The following is a 20,780-nucleotide window of genomic DNA, read 5'->3' on the forward strand; positions in this document are numbered from 1 at the left end:
TGAAACAAAAACACTTTTTGTTGAGACACTGGGTTTAACACGAACATTTTGGAGGTAACACAGGAGTGGAAGGTAAATGGTATTTGTTGTGCAAGATATATGATATAAATTATTTTACACTTTAACAGTCTGCAGATTGTTATTCTATGAAATAACTAGTTAAACCATGAAATACAAGAGAGTTTTACACTTTAACAGACACGATCAGTTTTCCATGAAATAACTAGGTATTCTATAAAATAACGGATTTCATACTTTAACATATATATAGGTATAAGGACAGCCCGTTAGTACTCCTTCAAAACTCCTTCCTTTTATTTCTGAAATTGAGTATGAACCCTGAATGCATAGGTGTAAAAAAGTAGCTTTATTGTGTACGGGAAAAATAAGGTACTTGCGCACCTGAAAGTCGGAGGGAAATCACGGAAAGAGATCTTCAAAAATTTGCAGATATAATTACTTTACATTCGTAAACATACTGTATGTTGTACAACATATAAATCCATTCAGCTTACTATTAAAATTAAGATAAGTTCTCTAACTATTCAATAAGTTTTTAAGATTTATAAATATGTTATAATGCTTAGACAAGATGTGATTTTGTTTTATCTCAATCAAAAAATCACATCTTTGACAAGATGTGATTTTGTTTTTTATGTTTGCTTTGCTTAAAGAAGATGATTTCCATCATCATGTACATTTTTAGTGTAAAATAATGTGTTGAAGAATTACTCTTCTTAACTATATCAGTCACGGCGTACAAGAAAAACTGCAAATTTGTATTTTATTCTTAACTAATTTTTGAGTAAAAGCAATATTGCAAGAGTGAAAGAGGGATCTATGTAGTTTTATAATGCAGTGTAGTTAAATTTAGAGCAATACATTTTTAAAATGCGAAATTAATTTCTAAAAATAATATCAACTGATTTTAATTAATGATTTTGTTTAAAAAATCACAAATCTGATTCAAATCTGATTTTTTTTTTGAGCAATCACGATTGCTTATTGTTCTCATTTGACCGTTTTTGGTGTCCGTGCCTTTTTCAACTTAGACCAGAAGCCTTTGCAAGCACCACCGCCTACCGTCTTCTGCTGGCTGCGCGGCGCGGCGCGGCTGCTCCGGTTTTGAGCTATCCGATCTCCTGGTCGGAGGCGTCCATGTCCTACACACACGCACGTTCACACACATACACACGCACGAATTCACACACATACACTCACACACGCCTACGTGCATACACACAGGTCTACGCACACACACAACTAATACACACGTGACCGGCCAAGAGGAGAGGCAGACTTGGGGGGAGGGGGGGACAGGAGCTGTTTCTAGAAACAATAACTCCAATGAGTAGGGTCCTGTCTCAGTTTGTGATTGCAAAAAACATAATTTGAATTCAAAATTTCAGAATTCAAATTAATTTTCTTTTTTTTTTCAAATCACTTGATTTAAATCAAGCTGATTTAAATCAACAAACCCTGCAAAAGACTGATATAGATATTCCTGTGTAAAATTAATATTTTATTCTGGGAGAACTGAATCCTATGAGTGATGGAAAGTTACATGCAGGAGTCGTGGAAAGTCATGGATTTCAAAACTCATATATGTAGCGGATACTCTGAAACTAAGCTATCTCGTATTTTATTCTGTACTAGTGGCACCCGCACGGCTTCGCGCGTAATAGAAAAATTAAAGGTCTTTTGGTTCGCTTGTATATTTACAAATAATGTATGGTGAATTTTCTCGCCAATTGGCTTGTACCGACGTTACAGTTCCACGTTATGATAATTTCGTATCTCACGAATTGGCTTGTGCCCATGTTACGGTTCCACGTTATGATATTTCGTAATTTATGATAGTTTTTTTTTCTTAAAATTGGAATAAAAAAAGAACCACATCGAATTTTCGAAAAATCGCTTCGAGGTGCACACCCCCATGCTACATACTAACTTTGTGCCAAATTTCATGAAAATCGGCCGAACGGTTTAGGCGCTATGCGCGTCACAGACATCCTACAGACATCCAGACATCCTCCGGACAGAGAGACTTTCTGCTTTATTATTAGTAACTAGTGGCACCCGCACGGCTTCGCCCGTAATAGAAAAATTAAAGGTGTTTTGGTTCGCTTGTATATTTACAAATGATGTATGGTGAATTTTCTCGCCAATTGGCTTGTACCGACGTTACAGTTCCACGTTATGATAATTTCGTATCTCGCCAATTGGCTTGTGCCCATGTTACGATTCCACGTTATGATAATTTCGTAATTTATGATAGTTTTTTTTTCTTAAAATTTGAATAAAAAAAGAACCACATCGAATTTTCGAAAAATCGCTTCGAGGTGCACACCCCCATGCTACATACTAACTTTGTGCCAAATTTCATGAAAATCGGCCGAACGGTTTAAGCGCTATGCGCGTCACAGACATCCTACAGACATCCTCCGGACAGAGAGACTTACTGCTTTATTATTAGTAAAGAAGAAGATAAATATGTTTGATGTACCTAGTCAATGTCGGTACAGGGCTGTCCCGACGGGGGCGAGCGGGCAATCGCCCCGGGCACCGCGAAATGAGGGGGCACCGCAAGGCGCCCCTCTTTTCGACGGAACACGACGACATTCACACGAAAACGACATTTTCACGAGGGGCGCTTTGTGGCGCCCCTCACCATATAAAATTAGGGGCGCTGCAAGGCACGTGTATTTCCGTATTATCATTTCGTGTGCCATAGACACACAAAATAGGGAATCATTGCAATGATTCTCTATTTTTTCCTAGGGCAAGAAATTATTCCTCTCTCTCTAAATCTCTAAAACATTCGTTTCCTTTGTATCATTGAAGCAGATACAATTTTTGAGAATACAACTGTTTAGAATCAAACAAAAGGTACTTTGTCTAGTTCCCACCAAATTTGCTTGAATTCTGCCCCTGCGTGCAGTGACGTAACCATAAAAAAGTTTTAAGGGAACAACACATTCAAAAAAAAAAAAAAAATCTTTTTGGTCGGATAGGAAAAAAGGTCAAAAGTTGTTCAATCAAAATTTTGAGCATTTAGTTTTAAAAACGCAATTTTAGCCTTAAAAACGCGATTATAGGCCATGTTTATTGACGTTACGGTAAGGGCTCAGGGGCTCTTTCTGCTCGGTTTTTTTTTTTTAAATAAATTGAAATCGATTCCTTCTCCCCATGATTTTTCGAAATTAGAGCTCCAAAAACGACATTCTGAGAGATTTTCAATGTGTTTGAGTACTTGTGAGCTTCTTTCTCCCTAAAACTTACAAGTATTTGATGCAAAAGAATAACAGCTCAGGGGTCGATCCAGCGCCAAATTGTCGATCCAGCACAAAATTCTGCATCGCAGAAGCGGTCCCATTCACAAAATTCCCCATCGCAAAAGCGGCCCCATTCACAAAATTCCGCGTCGTAAAAGCAGCCCCTTCACAAAATTCCGCGTCATAAAAGCAGCCCCTTCACAAAATTCCGCGTCGTAAAAGCAGCCCCTTCACAAAAATTTATAAAAAGGCAGCCTTTTCACAATATTTTTTGTGTACGCATCTACGCGGGAGCCTCTTCCACCTTCCCCCATCTTATCTTTTTGCTTGCTGCGTGAGGTGTTTTTGCTTGAGAGCGTCAGAGGGGGGACGGGAGAGGGACACTTGTGATTGGTCTTGTTTTCAGGAAAATCCTAAATTTTACTTTAATTATGCAATATATATTTAGTATTAATTTGTGTTGAGTTTCAAAATCCAATTCTAAAATAACTTTACTTAAAATAAAATTATTTTACATGCTGTTTTTATATTTTTATTTGTTTTGAAGATCTTGATTTCCTTACATCAGCCATGGTAAACGAATTTTTGATGTTTACTGTACCTTAAGAGGCAAACAAATAAAATTTCTTATATATTTATTAACATCATTAAATTGCAAAGTTTTAAACGAAATACCTACTCTGTAAGAACGTCAAAAGTCAAAAAATTAAACGCTCAATGCTGGTGCAGTATTATTTTGGGTTTTAATTACTTTTAAGTTTTTTAAACACATACATGGAATCTTTAATGAGTATTTCACTTTTGTGTTAAGAAATATGTGATATCTTTGAGTCTGTTCATATTGTATTTATTAGGAGTTATCATTACGTTCAGCAGCATGTGCAATTTTCATTGCTCTTAAAGTATTTGAGAGGGGCAAACAGGAAATCTGTTGTGAGACTTTCACCTTAAGAAAGTGTGCCTTGCATATGTATATTTGTAAAAAAAAGCAATAAATGTAATGTATGTGTTAAATTACGAATAAAATGTTAAGGGTCTTACTTCCCCCCTCCCACAGCGCATTTTCTCTTGACAGCTTTCAGGTATTCTTCAAGAACTTGCAATCACCCCTGAAACCTGTCTAGGGCTTTTCTATAACGATACGACAGCTAAAAATGCTTTAATATAATCTTTTCCGAGAAAAAAATCACAAGAAGGTCTTTTTTACAAAAATAAAGAAAATTCACAAAAATATTTTGCTTTTTCACAAAAATAACGAAATTTCACAAAAATATTTTGCCTTTTCACAAAATGGGACCCAAAAAATAAAACCTGGATCGACCCCTGCAGCTTTGTTTATAACATATATGAAAACTGGTATTAAGTTGGTACAAGTAAAACTAAAAAACTCTTGGAAAGAATCATTTAATGAGTCCAGATCAAAATTTAATTTATGTAATTTCCTTCGATAAATACATTTTCTATTTATAATCATCAAATTATTTATTTGTGCTCTTAGTTTGATCAATAATAAATAACCAACTCGGTTTTGACTGTTTTTTTATCTAGTGGAATACCATTTTACTAGATAAATATTTGCAAGTATCTATTATACATTGATGTTATAACTAACTTGATTTTTCTGTGTGTATAGGGGGGGGGGGCACCAGGAAACTTTCGCCCCGGGCGCCATCTGCTCTTCGGACGGCCCTGTGTCGGTAGTCATTTTAATCTAAACTGCATAAAGTTTCTTAAATTGGTATGATGTGGGAACATCTACTTTGAATGATGCTAAAGAATAAAAGTCCATTCATGAAGCCAATGATAAAGCTGATGCTTATGCCCCTTACTTTGCTTCTGAAAAATCTTGTGTGATTTTTTATTCCTGAAAAACTTGTTTCATAACCATTTCATATAAATTAAAATCACTTAGCATTTGTAGCATGAGTCCACTATTTATTTTTTGTTCTACTGGCATATTTAATGCATTCTACTTACATAATTCTGAAAGTGGAATTATTTATTCTTTCCATCACATTGAAAACATTGTTTGATGTGTAATTTTCTATTGAAAATATCATTTCATCTTTACTTTTTCTCTACAAGTTATTATCTGATGCTACAGTATAATAATTATGTAATGTTGTACTTTGAGGGTTTTTTTTTTTTTTTAATGATTTAACTTGTATTTTATTTTACTGAGGAGGAAATAATGTATATAGGTTTGTTTAAAATGTGTACATAGAATCGCTTAATTGAGTAATGGATAAACGAATACCCCGCGTACACAAATAAAATCTTGGAACCAAATATTTCCCCATTGAGGTAATGTTAAAGAGCCCCACTTAATCAAATAATATGTATCAGCTTTCGCAATATTTTGCTAAGATGTTTTTTAATTAAGTATGAACAATTATTGACGTAAAAATATTAAGTTATATTTTTCGCACATTACAAATGAGGAACCTCAAGTTGTAAGTTACATTTTTATAATTTTCCTTTCACACTGATAATATGTATGGAGTTCTTATATTATTTTGTCATTCACTTAGCTTGTTTCAAAATTTTTTGACTAATAACATTAATTACCTCCATTATATAGTTATTTATTCATTAATATTACATTTTAAGACAAATGTTGTCAATTTAGTAAGGTAAAGATTATTTCCCCTGCTTAATCGAATAATATTTCTTGGAACCCACAGTATTTGATTAATAGGGGCTGACAATACCTTTTTTTAGCTGTGGCTTTTAAATCACGTATTTGTGATAAAAATAATTGTTTTTACAAGTACTCTGCAGTGCACGAATGCTTTGTTTATTGTCAATATCTATTTATTTCAAATGTTTCTTTCAGATTGGAGTAACCTAATTGTTGGTAAGATTTCTCCATGGATTAATTTAGATTCACCAGTTTTAGAAGCTCGGCAAAATTCAGAAAGGGTAAGATCTTAATTTTCTCATAAGTATTTCTTTTTTTCACAAAAATTAAACGAAACCTTTTCCGGCTAAGCCTATTATTGTTTTATTTTATTTTTTAAAAACTATTTCAAACATTTTTCATGTTTCTTCTACAAAATCAAGTGTATTGCTTTCAAAAATTTCTTAGAATTTAAATGAATCATAAGTTTTTTTTTTTAGTTTACAGTGCTAAAGAGTTTTCAGAGTTTGTAGGATTTTTGAAAACAAAAAGTAATCATGCTCTTTTCAGTTTAAAATTTGAGTTCTCAAAGAGGAATCTATACATTTAATAAAGCTTTCTGAGATGAAGGTTGGAAAATTGTTTGCCAACCTTCGATCTTGTCATTGCAAACAAAAATAATAGTTTTTATAACAGTGGCGGATCCAGACTATGGATTTGGGAGGGGAACTTTTTCAGCAATATATGTTTATGGGGGGGGGGGTATATAATCTTACTTATTAAAAAATAACCATGAAAATTGAGCTATACAACTTATCCTCTGCGTCTTATCGCTTCTTATAAAAAAAATTGTGCATTACAAATTCTACAAGTACAGTTCTCAAAAAAAAATTTTAAAAACCGTTTTAATCATTGCAGTATTTGTGTTGTTTTTATATTTTAATCTTAAAATGCTCATCAACTGGTAGGGGGGTCCCCCGGAAAATTTTTGAAATTGTAGTCCTAAAAACAGTGCTAGACGGTCTCTGATGAGGTTATACTGGGAGAAAAGGTTCGTGGGGGGGGGGGATCTTCGGTGGCAAATTTTAGAAATTAAAGTTTTAAAAAGCGGTTTACAGTTTGGTAAGAAATGGGACTTTTTGAGGCTTACCCCGATAGATATTTTTTTTTTTGTAGAATAGGTCTAAATTGATCACCCCTCCGCCCGATATTTCGAAACTGAAGTTCCAAAAACGCAGTTACAGACAAACTTTGGTGATGTTACGAGCAATGTAGTTCTGGGGCTCTTTCCAAAAAATATTTCGAAACTGATGTCTTAGAAAACGAAGTTTTTAAGCGATATTAGTGACGAAGGATTTAAACGCTCTCCCCTTAGATTTTCGAAATTGTAATTTTTTTCAATTTTAGATTTCCTACGAGAGCATTCGGGCTCTTGTCCGGAAATTTTCGTAATTGTCGTCTTAAACACGTGACTGTAGACCATATTCGGTAACGTAAGGGGTTCGGCAATTTTTCAAATTTGAAGCTCCAAAAAAGCATCATTAAACGATTCTCGATGTTTTTAGAATGCGAGGTGTTAGGCAGTCCTCCCCTGGAAATTTTTCGAAAATGAAGGCCTGAAAATGAGATTTGAGGAGCTCTTGAAAGGTTTTGGCAGGGAAAGGATACTTCCAAAGCGTAGCATTATGAAGATTTTCTTATTTTTAAACCGAATAGGAAAAAGAAAAAAAGAAATAGGAGGTGCGGGATGTAATTAACTGATCAATAATCTGCCACGATTGAAAATTTTCAAGGTTCTTTTCAATAGAAATTTAGATTATTTTCGCGTCATTTTCCCCCTCTTATTAAAAAGACTTCGATTTCCCCTTGTGCGTTCTATTCTTCTCTTTAATTATAATAAATGCTTTTAAAAAACATTCTAATCTGGCTTCTGGGACGGTACCCCCCTCCCCCTCTGGTTGTGCCACTAAATTGTGGAAGCTTTACACATACTCTACACCAAATAAATACAAAAGACAGTTTAAACAGGTTATTTGTGTTCAAAAAGACTTATTTTAAAAGATTAGTACTGAAAAACAGATAAAAAAATTTCCTGCACTCTGTTTTAAAAATTTTTAGGTACACGTGGGATATTTTGGGGGGAGTAGAACATTTTCCCAGTTCCCCTCGGAACATTTCCCCAGTTCCCCTCCGTGGATTCCCCTCCGCTTCCGCTGTTGTCCAATCTTTTTTCCTGGAGCTTTTCGTCAAGTTCTAAAAAACAGAAAAAAAATTCCTATACTGTGTTTTCTGAACAGTCTTAGGATCATTTGGGATTTTTTTGAGGAAAAAGGGGAACAGAAGAATTTTCCTGCACTCTGTTGTGAAATTTTTTAGGTATCTTTGAGATTTCGGGAGGGGGGGAGCATTCCCCCTGTTCCAATCCGTGGATCCACTTTGGGGTCCAATAGCTTTTCCTGGTTCCTTAGTTCACGTTCTAAAAAACGGAAATTTTTTCCTGTACTCTGCTTTCTGAACAAATTTTGGTACTGTTTTTTTGAGGGAGTGGGGAGAACTTCCCGATCCCTCTTTGGATCTGCTTTTACAGTTCTCTCCTCGCTTTTCCTAATGCCTTTCTTCAAGTTCAAGTTTTAAAAAATGAAGGAATTTTCCTGTATTCTATTCTGAAAAATTTTAGGTACACTTGGGATTTTGGAGGGGGAACGTTCCCCCAGTTCCCCTCCCGTGGATCCGCGCCTGTTTGATAATCTTGTCGCTTAAATTCATTTCAATACATCTTTCTGAGTGAAATTACGGTTCTATAATCATGCATTTTTTAACATCTAAAAATATTTTCACTAGTTGTCTAAAACTGTTTATACAGTTTGAACTTGACCTAATCAGCCAAATGAATGGTGTGCTAGAAGAGTCAAAGTGGATCATAGAACCACTCATTATCTTGTCCAATTCGTGCTCAAAACAGAGTTTCGGTAGATAGAAGTAAAATGAGTCAAAAAAAAAAAAAAAATCCGGGGAAAGAGAGATTTCTGAAATTTTGGGAAAAACTACACACAAAATAAGTACAGTAACGGATCCGGCGAGACTTCCACTTTCTTGAAATGAAAACACAGTTCTTGATAAAAACACAGGAAATTTATTTACACTATGTACAGGAAAGATCTTCAACAACTGCTAAATTATTCATCAGCAATTAAGCAATTATCACACAACACCGTAAACTCAACGTTTACACACGTATTTACTTCCAAATACGAAAACAACACAGCGAAATGCCTCGCTATAAACAGAGCAAAAATCTTCTCAGTTCGAAATATCAAACGAAAACTAACTGTTTATCCATCGCTAACGGCTTAAATACACCGAAAAGAATTTTCTCAAATATTCCACACGCTTCTCGAAATGCGTTGACCGTTATCAATGAAAAGAAAGAAAATAGGGGTCGTATACTTTAGCCGAATGAAAAAGGGGTTGTATATTCATTACGGGAAACTATTTACAGGTTACGTTCCTACAATATTTACTATTTACAGGATTTGTAACATTGCCCCCTTCCTAAGGACTGCACGTCCCGGGCAGTAACATCCCCAGAAAGGGTGCCAAACTTCTATCACAAGTTTACAAATATACACATTAATTAATAACTAACAGATACAGAAAACACAATAATAACAAGAAATATTACTAAACATTAAAAGCAAAAATTATCTACAACTTTTATGTTATCAACCATGGTTGTTTACGTAATACTCATGAACTATGGCCATAGTATGGGGCTAACCGATCATAATGTACAACCCTAGGTTTTGCATTAGGTGATTTTTGGATCCTCACTACGACGTCATTCAGTCGGTTAACGACTTTGTAGGGTCCATCCCAATGCGACTGCAATTTGGGTGAAAGACCTTTCCGTCGGATGGGATTCCATAACCAAACCTTGTCGCCTTCGTTGAATTCATGTCCAGTAGACCTTGTGTCGTATCGGGTCTTCATCTTCTCCGCCGCGATGTTGATTCGCTCTCGTGCGAAGTTATGAACGTCTTCCAACCGGGCCTGGAGATCCTGGATGTACTCCTCAGGCGATGAAGGCGCATCCGGAGGACGACCGAAGACGAGATCACAAGGTAGCCGAAGCTCTCGTCCGAAGAGCATCTGAGATGGGGCATATCCGGTAGTCTCGTGGACAGCACTGCGGTAGGCCAGCAGGAACAAAGGTAGCTTCTTGTCCCAATCCTGTTGATTTCTGGATACCATAAGTGAGAGATTATTCAGGATTGTGCGGTTAAATCTCTCCACCATGCCGTCCGATTGTGGGTGTAGTGGTGTTGTCCTAGTTTTCTCAATTCCGAAAATTTGACATAGGCCCTTAAACACAGCAGAGATGAAATTCCTCCCTTGATCGGAATGAATCTGCAAAGGTGTTCCGTATCTCGAGATCCAATGTTGGACTAGAGTCTCTGCTACGGTAGTAGCCTCTTGATCTGGAATGGGATATGCTTCCGGCCATTTGGTGAAGTAGTCGATGGAAACAAGAATGTATTTGTTCCCATCAGCAGTTCTTGGTAGAGGACCCAGGATGTCGATCCCAATTCGTTCAAAAGGAGCTCCAACGTTGTACAGATGTAGCTTCCCTCTGCTTCTCTTCTTCGGTCCTTTACGAGCAGCACAGGCGTCACAAGAATGGCACCACTTCTCCACGTCATCCTTCGCCTTGCTCCAGAAGAAGCGCTCCCGAACTTTATTGAGAGTTTTCAAGACACCAAAATGTCCTCCAGTCGCACTACTATGTATTTCTTTCAGAACATCTGAAATCCTGGATCGAGGAAGTAGTAACTGCCACCTAGATGTCTTGCCGTCGTCAGATTCCCATTTCCGGTGTAGCACGCCGTTCCGTAAATGGAGTGAGTTCCATAAAGCCCAGTATCTTTTTGTTGCAGGACTGAAGATGGAAACGTCCTGCCAGCTAGGGCGTCGACTGTCACTTTCCATGAACTCTAAAATTGGTTTTATGTCGGGGTCTTCAAGTTGATCTTTTCGAACTTGGTCATCACTCCATGGATCAGGTTCTGATGATGTTGGAGTCACTGTCACCTGATAGGCGGTAGGGCTAGTCGTTCCATACTGTTTCTCGATTCGGGAACAATAGTGGCAGTTCTCAGGACAGGGTCTCCTTGATAAAGCGTCAGCATTCCCGTGAGATAACCCTTTTCGATGCTTGATCTCCATGTCATATTCCTGGAGCCGCTGTATCCATCTGGCTATCTGGCCTTCTGGATTCTTGAAGTTCAAAAGCCAAGTTAACGAGGCATGATCTGTCCGAAGCAGAAATTTTCGGCCGTAGAGGTAATGATGGAAGTGTTCTACAGCTTTCACTATGGCCAGTAACTCCTTTCTGGTGACGCAGTAATTTCGCTCCGACTTTGATAAGCATTTGCTCCAGTAAGCGATGACATGTTCATTTCCGTCAATTTCTTGGGATAAAACAGCTCCAATTCCCTCGTTGCTCGCATCAGTGTCCAGGATGAAGGATTTTTCAGGCTGAGGATAGGCGAGGATAGGCGTTGATGTTAAAGCCTCCTTCAGTCGTAGAAATGCATCTTCGCATTCTTTTGACCATTCAAACTTTTGCTTGCTCTCCGTCAGCTTATGCAAAGGTCGTGCAATGTTGGAAAAACCCTTCACAAACTTCCTGTAGTACGTGCAGAGCCCCAGGAAACTTCGCAACTGATGGATGTTTTCGGGACGACTCCAACTCCTGACCGCAGATACCTTCTCTGGATCGGTTTGTACACCCTCAGAAGAGATGATGTGACCAAGGTAGTTCACTTCCCGGCGGAACAAATTACATTTGGACGGGCTTAACTTCAGATTGGCTTCCTTAAGCTTTTGCAGCACCTTCCTAAGATTTGCCAGATGTTCTTCGAAGCTGCGTCCCACGATGATGATATCGTCTAAGTAGACCAGACAGGATTCGTAGGAAAGTCCTCTTAACACTGTCTCCATAAGACGCTCGAACGTAGCTGGTGCATTGCAGAGGCCGAAGGGCATCACTTTAAACTGCCATAAGCCTTGTCCAGTTGTAAACGCTGTCTTCTCTCGGTCATCAGGGTGTATCTCAACCTGCCAGTAGCCGCTCTTCAAGTCCAGGGTCGAAAACCACTTGTGTCCGGAAAGAGTGTCTAAGGTGTCGTCTATCCGTGGAAGAGGGTAACTGTCTTTCTTGGTGATTTCATTCAGTCGTCGGTAATCGACACAAAATCTGGTGGAGCCATCTTTCTTTCGGACCAAGACGATGGGAGAGGCCCAAGGACTGGATGAAGGTTCGATTACATCATTCTCCTTCATCTCTTTCAGGAGGGTCTCAACCTCTTCCTTCTTGGCGAACGGTAGTCGTCTTGGATGCTGTTTAATAGGGGGGTGTTCTCCAGTGTAGATCCTATGCTGCGTTAAATTCGTCCGGCCCACATCCTCCGATGTAGATGAAAACAGATGCTTGAAGTCGTCCACCAATTGTTCCGCAGCAGTTCTTTGATCCTTCGATAAGGGTGCACTCCCAATTAACTTCGATGTCAAGGACTCAGAAGACACAGTCTCGGGGGAATTGATTCTTCTAATGATGCAGTTTACGGGAGTACAAGTTGCTAACACTTCCCCTTTCCGGATATTCCTTGGCCTTTCACTCACGTTGGCGACTCTCACAGGAATTACATCCTTGGAAAGGTCCACAAGCGTAGATGCCACCAGCACTCCTTTTGGGTTATTGCTTAAGTTGGGGTATTCAATGAGTCCAAATCTAAAACTATTGCTTTCTTCAATGGAGCCGGGTATTAATGATTCTGACCTTGAGGGAATTGATAAATCTGTTTGGGCAATTATTTGATGAGCGGATTTTACATCACTTTCTGCGGGAAAGACTGCTATGTCTTCTCTCGTCGAGTGCAGCTCGTTAGTCTTGAAGTCGAGGTTGAAGTCATACTTCTTTAAAAAGTCCAATCCGAGAATGAAGGGGTCTATGATAGCAGCAACGAATGCGGTATGATGGTAAATGGCATTTCCAAACACAATTTCTAAGTTCACTTTACCTTCAATCTCGATCTTGTCACCTGTCACAGTTTGGAGGGTAACGCAGGGCGGCGTCCACAGAATGTTAAGTCCAAATTGACGAGCCACATCTGTTCTAATGATCGTAACATTGGCTCCAGTGTCAATAATCAGTTCGCAGGGAAACCCGTTTACATATGCGTAAACAAACAGTCCATTACTGCCGCCACTCGTCGATGAAATCTGGAAAACTTTAAGATGGGGCTCATTCCAATTTGGCGACCTCCGCCCCGCGAGATTGCCATGGCTTAGTTTTCCTGGACCTGCGAGGGAGAGGTGCTCTTCCCTCTGGTTTCTTGACGAGCTTCACAGTTTCTTCGTAAGTGACCCTCGCCACCACATTTCCAGCACTTAAGTGATTGTCCATTATGGTCCTTGGGAGCCGAATTCCTTTTGAGGATTTCTGCAATTTCTTTTATTTGCTTTTCCAGATCAGCAAAACGTGACGAAACCGGATCAGGCTCATCAGTTTTCACGCCGCGGATTGAATGGCGATCCTTGCGGGTTGCTTGCTGGGCGGCCTCCAACTTCATTGCATACACAACAGCAGAACTCAGGTCTTTGACATCCGCCATCCGTAGAGCTTTCTGGATTTCCGGATCTCGAACCCCGTCGATGTAGTAGTTGAGTGCCAGGTTGTCTCGAACATCCGCAGGACAGTCACAAAAAGCAAGATGAGACAATCTCTCGACGTCCGCCGCTAGCTCTTGCAGGGTTTCCCCGGTTTTCTGGAAACGGGATTTCAACTGGAGTCGGCTGAAATCTTTCTGGCACTTCTCACCGAAGCGAAGCTCCAACGCAGCTGTGAGGGCGGCGAAATCCAGGCGCTGGCTGTCCGGAAGGGTCTGGAGAATGTCCGCTGCGTCACCTCTCAGGGATGCTGCAAGATGACAGGCCTTGGTAGCAGAGTCCCATCCGTTCGCTTCCGCCACTATCATGAATTGAGTTTTGTAAACCTGCCACGAAGTTTTCCCATCAAATGTGGCAAGTTTAATGGACGGTCGAGCAACCGATGTGGGAGCGCCAAACTGTACAGAGCTGCTTTCCGCGGTAGCCAATCTCCTTTCCACGTCCTTAAAGATCTCTTCTTTAAGTAGATGAAATCTTCTATCTTCATCTTCAAATTTATTTTCTACAGCATTGAATCGGCTTTCAACGGTATCAAATTTTTCTTCAATTGCATCAACTCGATGCTCTATGTCATTAAATTTATTTTCCATCACAGTCTTTACCGAAATAAGGTCGTTTTTAATTTCTTCTTGGTTAGACGTTAAGTCCTTTTTCAGCACCGTTAAATCGCTTTTTAACTGGTCTTGATTTGCCAACATACTTGCAGTCAGATCACTTTTTAATTGTTCTTGATTTGCAGTAAAACTTGCAGTCAAATCACTTTTTAATTGGTCTTGATTAGCCGCCAAACTTTCGGTCAAGTCACTTTTCACAGCATTAATTGCTTCCAGAAGTTGTTTTAATTGGTCATCCATTGCGCGAGTAATCACCATAAAAACAAAGTCTATAAATTCAAACAGTCTTTATGAAAAAAATGTCCAAAGTCACACTTACTCCAAGAAAGTCCAGAAGAAGCCCCACGTTGGGCGCCAAATTGTAACGGATCCGGCGAGACTTCCACTTTCTTGAAATGAAAACACAGTTCTTGATAAAAACACAGGAAATTTATTTACACTATGTACAGGAAAGATCTTCAACAACTGCTAAATTATTCATCAGCAATTAAGCAATTATCACACAACACCGTAAACTCAACGTTTACACACGTATTTACTTCCAAATACGAAAACAACATAGCGAAATGCCTCGCTATAAACAGAGCAAAAATCTTCTCAGTTCGAAATATCAAACGAAAACTAACTGTTTATCCATCGCTAACGGCTTAAATACACCGAAAAGAATTTTCTCAAATATTCCACACGCTTCTCGAAATGCGTTGACCGTTATCAATGAAAAGAAAGAAAATAGGGGTCGTATACTTTAGCCGAATGAAAAAGGGGTTGTATATTCATTACGGGAAACTATTTACAGGTTACGTTCCTACAATATTTACTATTTACAGGATTTGTAACAGTACAAATGGGAAAATCATATAAAATCCTGTAAAGGGTAGTTCTCAAAAGGTGGGAACAAAAAGTTACTTCTGAGCTTCTTTTGAAATTTGACATCAATTTTGTTTTTATTGCATAGTATGTACACGTAGAACATTATATGCAAGCATAAAAAGGCAGCAGGTATTTATAAAAATTAATAAATAGCAAATTTAATGATCAGTCTGTAGGTAACAGATTTTGGACATAGTTGTCCAGTAGGGAACAGATTTTGGACATCATCATAATGTAAATTTCACAGTTTTTGAACTTTTCCAATGAAAGTTTTATCTATTTTTAAATTTTGCAATGAAAAATAGAGGATTTATGTGTTAAAAACTCCCAAAAGGCATAATGAAGAAAGAAAGACTAAAACGAGTCTAGATGTGGATTAAAATATATTTGAAGAACTTACGACATCTTACAACATACCGTGGTGCACAACTCACACAGCAGGTGAAAACAGAACAACCACCAACCAGTGTTGCCAATTGAGTATAACGAAGATACATAATAAAACTCACGATGCCAATCAGTTTCAGCAATAAATGAAAAATACTAAAAACATAAATATAGTGTGAGAGGTATATATTTTTAACAATCTCCCTTGCCTATCACACTAGATACAACACAATGAAAATAAAACTTCTAATTAAAAATACAACCATTAAGCAAAAAAAAATACTGACATGGCAAACTCTAGGTACTACAATACAAAAAAAAAAAAAAAAAAAAACACTTCAATACACTTTTAACAGAAATTAAATTCAAGAAAATAAAAAATATGTCCATAGCTACAAACTGTCCATGGTTGCAGGACTTCAAAAGAATTAATAAAAAAAACCTAACAAGTCATCACATAGTTCAAATGACTCAATGTTCCTTTTTAAACTTGTTTTGTCATGGCATCTGCCACATTCTCCTTTGTGGGTATATGCTCAAACTTCAATATATTACTGGAAACCAGGTCACGTAGAAAATGGTGTTTGATATCTATATGCTTACTTCTTTCTGAAGTCACTCTGTTGTTCGCAATGAATATTGCTCCCTGATTGTCCACATTCACAACTTGAGGTGAGGCAAATAAGCGGCTACTTACTACCTCTTTTACCAAGCTATTGAACCACAAGATTTCTTTTGCTACGTGGCACATGGCCACATATTCAGCTTCGGTGGAGGACAAAGCAGTGATGGTGTGCTTTTTGCTAGACCAAGATATTGGTCCTCCAGCAAGTAAAAGCATGTATCTATCCACTGAAGGATTTCCTGTCGGTCTTGTCCCCTTCCCAGTCGGCATCCGAGAAGGCAAGCAATCCTTTTCCGGTTCTTTGGAACTTCAATTTCCGGAGCTTAGTACCCTTGAGGTATCTGAAGATATGCTTGACTCCTCTCCAGTGCTCTTCCATCGGCTTTCGTTGAATTGACTCATGTACTTGCATATGCGAGATCAGGTCGTGTGCCGCAAGCCAAGTACAAGAGGCTGCCGAGGGCTTGTCGATAAGGGAAGCTGGCCCCCGTTTGCTTCGATTCCGCCCCCTGCTGATCATCGGGCTTGCAGTACTTGATGCTTGGATCTAATGGTGTAGCAGCTGGTTTTGCATCACTCATCTTAAATGTGTCTAAAATTTCAGACGCATAAGCAATTTGATCCAGCGTGATCGACCCATCTTCTTCTCTGTTAATCTGCATCGACAATATTTGGCTGGCAGGACCTAGGTCTTTTGCAGTGAACTTTTCTTTAATTTTTCCTTTGAACTTGTTTATTTCTTCTATGCCGCCAATGATTAGGAGGTCATCAACATAGACTCCAATTATGATGTTTCTCTCATGGCAAAAATAGGTACAAGGGTCTGCTTTAGCTCTTGTTAATCCATAATCGATTAGGAAGTCATTCAAACAAGAATTCCGCACTCTTCCCGATTGACGAAGACCATATATACTCTTTTTCAGGTGGCAGACAAGGTATTCTTTACCTTTTTCAATGCATCCATCTGGCTGTGCCATATACAGGTCCTCTTCTAAAACGCCATTGAGATATGCAGCTGTTATATCCATTTGATGGACTTCATAATCCTTTTCGGCAGCTATTGCAAGCAACAGTCGAATGGATTTAAGCTTGATGACAGGCACAAAGGTGTCTTGGAAATCCTTGCCAGATACCTGAACACAACCTTTTGCAATTACTCTGGCCTTGAATTTTGCTCGTTTTCCAGATTCATCCTTTTTTCTGCGAAACAGCCACCTGGACGGTATTATCTTCACGCTTGGTGGTCTTGTGGTGAGTTCCCATGTTTGGGCTTGAGTGAGGTTTGCAATATCTTCATTCATTGCCTCTCTCCACATGTCTGCTTCAGGGGATTGCATGGCTTCAGTGACTGTCACTGGGTCTCTCTCATCATGGAGTGTCTCTTTGGCATTGTAGAGATAGTAATCCGAAAGGTGTTTGGGAAGATTCACAGGCCTTGCACCTATTCCCCTCTTGCTTCCACTGCCCGAACTGCTATTTGACGCTTCAGCAATAACATCATCGTGTGTGTCATGCACTTCTTCAATAATATTTCCAAATGATTCATTTAAATCTTCACACTTGTCATCTGGGACGTCTTCTATCTGTTGAATCGAGCACGCTTCAGTGCATAAATCCTGTGATTCTTGATGATTTAAAGGCATTTGGTTTCCTAAATTTGAAAGATCAACTTCTTCTTCAGATGTATACATGCAGTTTTCATCTAAGCTTTCAATGCTAAGAATAGCTCCTTCTGCAGTATCATTATAATTTTCAACCTTCAAGGGGAAAACATTTTCTTCGAAGATCACATCTCTGCTTACGAAAAACTGTTTTTTCTTCAAATCATATAGCTTGTAGCCTTTGACTCCAGTTGGATAGCCAACAAAAATGTATTCTATAGCCTTTGGGTCAAGTTTGCTTTTCCTTGAATGTGTGCGAGTATGACTCCATGCCCTGCACCCAAATACCTTGAGGTGATCTACTTTACTTTCAGCGCTTGACCAAACTTCATCGGGGATCTTGCCCTTTATTGCACAGGATGGTCGCTTGTTGTTTATGTAGGCTGCAGTAGCTGCTGCTTCGGCCCAAAATTCATGGCCTGCTCCGGATTCAATTAGCAAACATCTTGTTGTGTTTATTAACGTCTGATTCAATCTCTCCGATTTGCCATTTTGCTGAGGTGTTTCTGGCACTGTAAGTTGTCTTTGGATCCTATGCATGGTGAGGTACTTGTCAAAACTTGCATTCTTGAACTCTCCCCATTGTCACTTCTCAGAATCTTGATCTTCTTGTTGTGGACAGGGTTCGTACGGGTCATGGAAATCCTGGAAAGTCACGGAAAAAAATTTAGCAAATTTCAGACCTGGAAATGTCATGGAAAATTGAAATTTTCAGTCAAAGTCATGGAAATTTATTTAGAGTCATGGAAAAATGTCCTGGGCGAAGATATATTAGCAGTTGCTTAAAGAGCATTAGACATTTTGAGTGATTCAACAGTGTTGCACATAAAAACTATTAAAACTGGAAAATTGAACGATCCCGATAAATCTGAATTTTGAAATCTCATTGCATCCATTCTGTAGCTGCCACACTTTTTTTTTTTTTTTTGCAATGCGATTTTACTGCTTGGACATCACCCATTTTGAAGTAATATTATTTTCAACATTTTTTATATTTTAAATTCTGTAGTAGCGAACTTGCACGTGTTTGATTTTTGACACACGGACTCAAAAAACGCAATTCAATTGCATCTGAGTTCGTTTCCATAACTTGTATAAAATTTATTTTTAAATTTATCTTAATTTGTCGAAGGTTTAAAAAAATAAAGACATGAGTCAGATGATAGAATGCATAAACAGTGGAATTCTAATACCATAAAACAGTAGTGCCCAACATATGGCTCTCAACACTGATTCATGCGACCCACTGCTATGTTCCGTGTCAAGAATCAAACACTATATTCCAGAATTTCTGAACCTATTAATTTTTTTGCTTTTGAAATGTGCAAATAAGTAAACAAGTAGATTTGAATCAGGAGATATATTCACTGCTGAATGTGTTTTTTAAATAAATATCTGGTTTAGAAACATGAATTTAGTAAAGAATGTTTCTTTACTTTGAAGAGCCCAAGTACTGTCAAGTTATTCAGATGATTAAATGTACTGTTGACACTAAAAGCCTTTTAAACCGAATTTATTGAAATTTAGTAATAACTCATTCAACTTTTGTCCCATTCATTATCATTTTGCCTATTTATAAAATAAAAAAAAAAAAAAAAATACATATAAAAAAAACTATACATTTAAGCATCATTGTATTTGATTCACTGTATTTTTACTTTACTTAAATTTATATGAAGAAGACATATACAAAGTTTAGTTTTTTAGGTGTACACTGATTGTTTTTCAATTATTAAATGCTTGGATGAGATAGTGGCATTAACGTGGAAGTTTTGCTAAAGCTCATTTTCAAAAAATGGCAGGTTTGATATTAAATAGTACTATTCTCTTCATGTAACAAGGTCATGAAAATTTTTATGAAGTCATGAAAAAGTCTTGGAAAAGTCATGGAATTTTTTCATCCAAATAGAGTATGAACCCTGTGTGGATGTTTTCAACTGTGCGGCGGTACTCGTCAAATTTTTCCAATACTTCTGCTTTGGCCTTCATAGTATATAACGTAGTATAATGTGAGTAGTCATCTGTAAATGTGACAAAATAGCTTGAACCTCCAAGAGACGAAGGGGAAATCTTGCCAACAACATCTGAGTGTATTATTTCAAGGAGATCCTTGGCTCGTGTGCTGGCAGACTTTGGAAACTTTTTCCGCTTCATTTTCCCTTGAATACAGACGGTGCAAGGTGTATTTGCCGATTCTTTGTCTTCAAGAGGATCCAAATTTTTGATGGCACTGTAGTGTGGGTGACCGAGCCTTTGGTGCAACAGTTCAGTATTTTTAGTTCTAGTCATACAGGCAGTTTCTATCTGTTCTTCAATGATGTAAAGTCTTCCTTTTTTCTTGGCTGACAGGAATATTTTTCCCTCGCTGTCGATTATTTTGGCTTTGCCGTCTGCAAATTCCACTTTAAAGCCTTTCTCTTCTATTCTTCCAATAGACAGTAAATTTCCTCCTAGCTCTGGGACAAATAAAACATCTTGAATGGTAATGTTTCTTCCTTCGTTTTCTTCATGTATGCAAAATGAAATATTTCCAATCCCACTGACTCCTTTCGGAATTAGCCACTTCAACTTCAGATGCATATTTTCTCAGACTAAGGAATTTTCTTCTGTCAGAAGTCATATGTTCTGTGGCTCTGCTGTCCAGTTATGAGCTGCCACAGTTTTGTTTACTTAAATGCATTCGTTATGATCGAAACTTGTGTTTCTAATGCTATTTATGTAATGTTCAATGCATAACTTATTAATTGTGCAAAATACCATTGGATTAAAGAAATTAACATCATAATAGCCTTTTTTATCAAGGTTACAAGACAGAAGGTCATTTATAATTATGAATAAATGGGCAGAATTATCAGCGTCTAGATCGTAACACAATTTGGACATCTCACTTAAAGGTTTAAGAAAAATGATTTTGCTTCCAAGATACTGCATAAATACATATGAAAAGTTTTTAAAATAATTAAAAATTGATTTTGAGGATCGAAAAATACCTTTAAAACA

The 20,780-nt window shown here is 38.0% G+C and overlaps 1 protein-coding gene across 2 annotated transcripts in view; it reads left to right on the forward strand.

Annotated features, from left to right (window-relative positions):
• Positions 1 to 20,780, forward strand: part of LOC129230694 (protein arginine N-methyltransferase 5-like) — a 77,064-nt gene that overhangs the window by 20,125 nt on the left and 36,159 nt on the right. For both annotated transcript variants that reach the window (XM_054865113.1, XM_054865114.1), the window contains exon 3: positions 6,112 to 6,197. In XM_054865113.1, coding sequence (XP_054721088.1) covers positions 6,112 to 6,197 — 86 coding nt within the window. The remainder of the gene's footprint in view (positions 1 to 6,111; positions 6,198 to 20,780) is intronic.

Source organism: Uloborus diversus, chromosome 9, assembly GCF_026930045.1.
Source record: "Uloborus diversus isolate 005 chromosome 9, Udiv.v.3.1, whole genome shotgun sequence".
NCBI lineage: Eukaryota > Metazoa > Arthropoda > Arachnida > Araneae > Uloboridae > Uloborus > Uloborus diversus.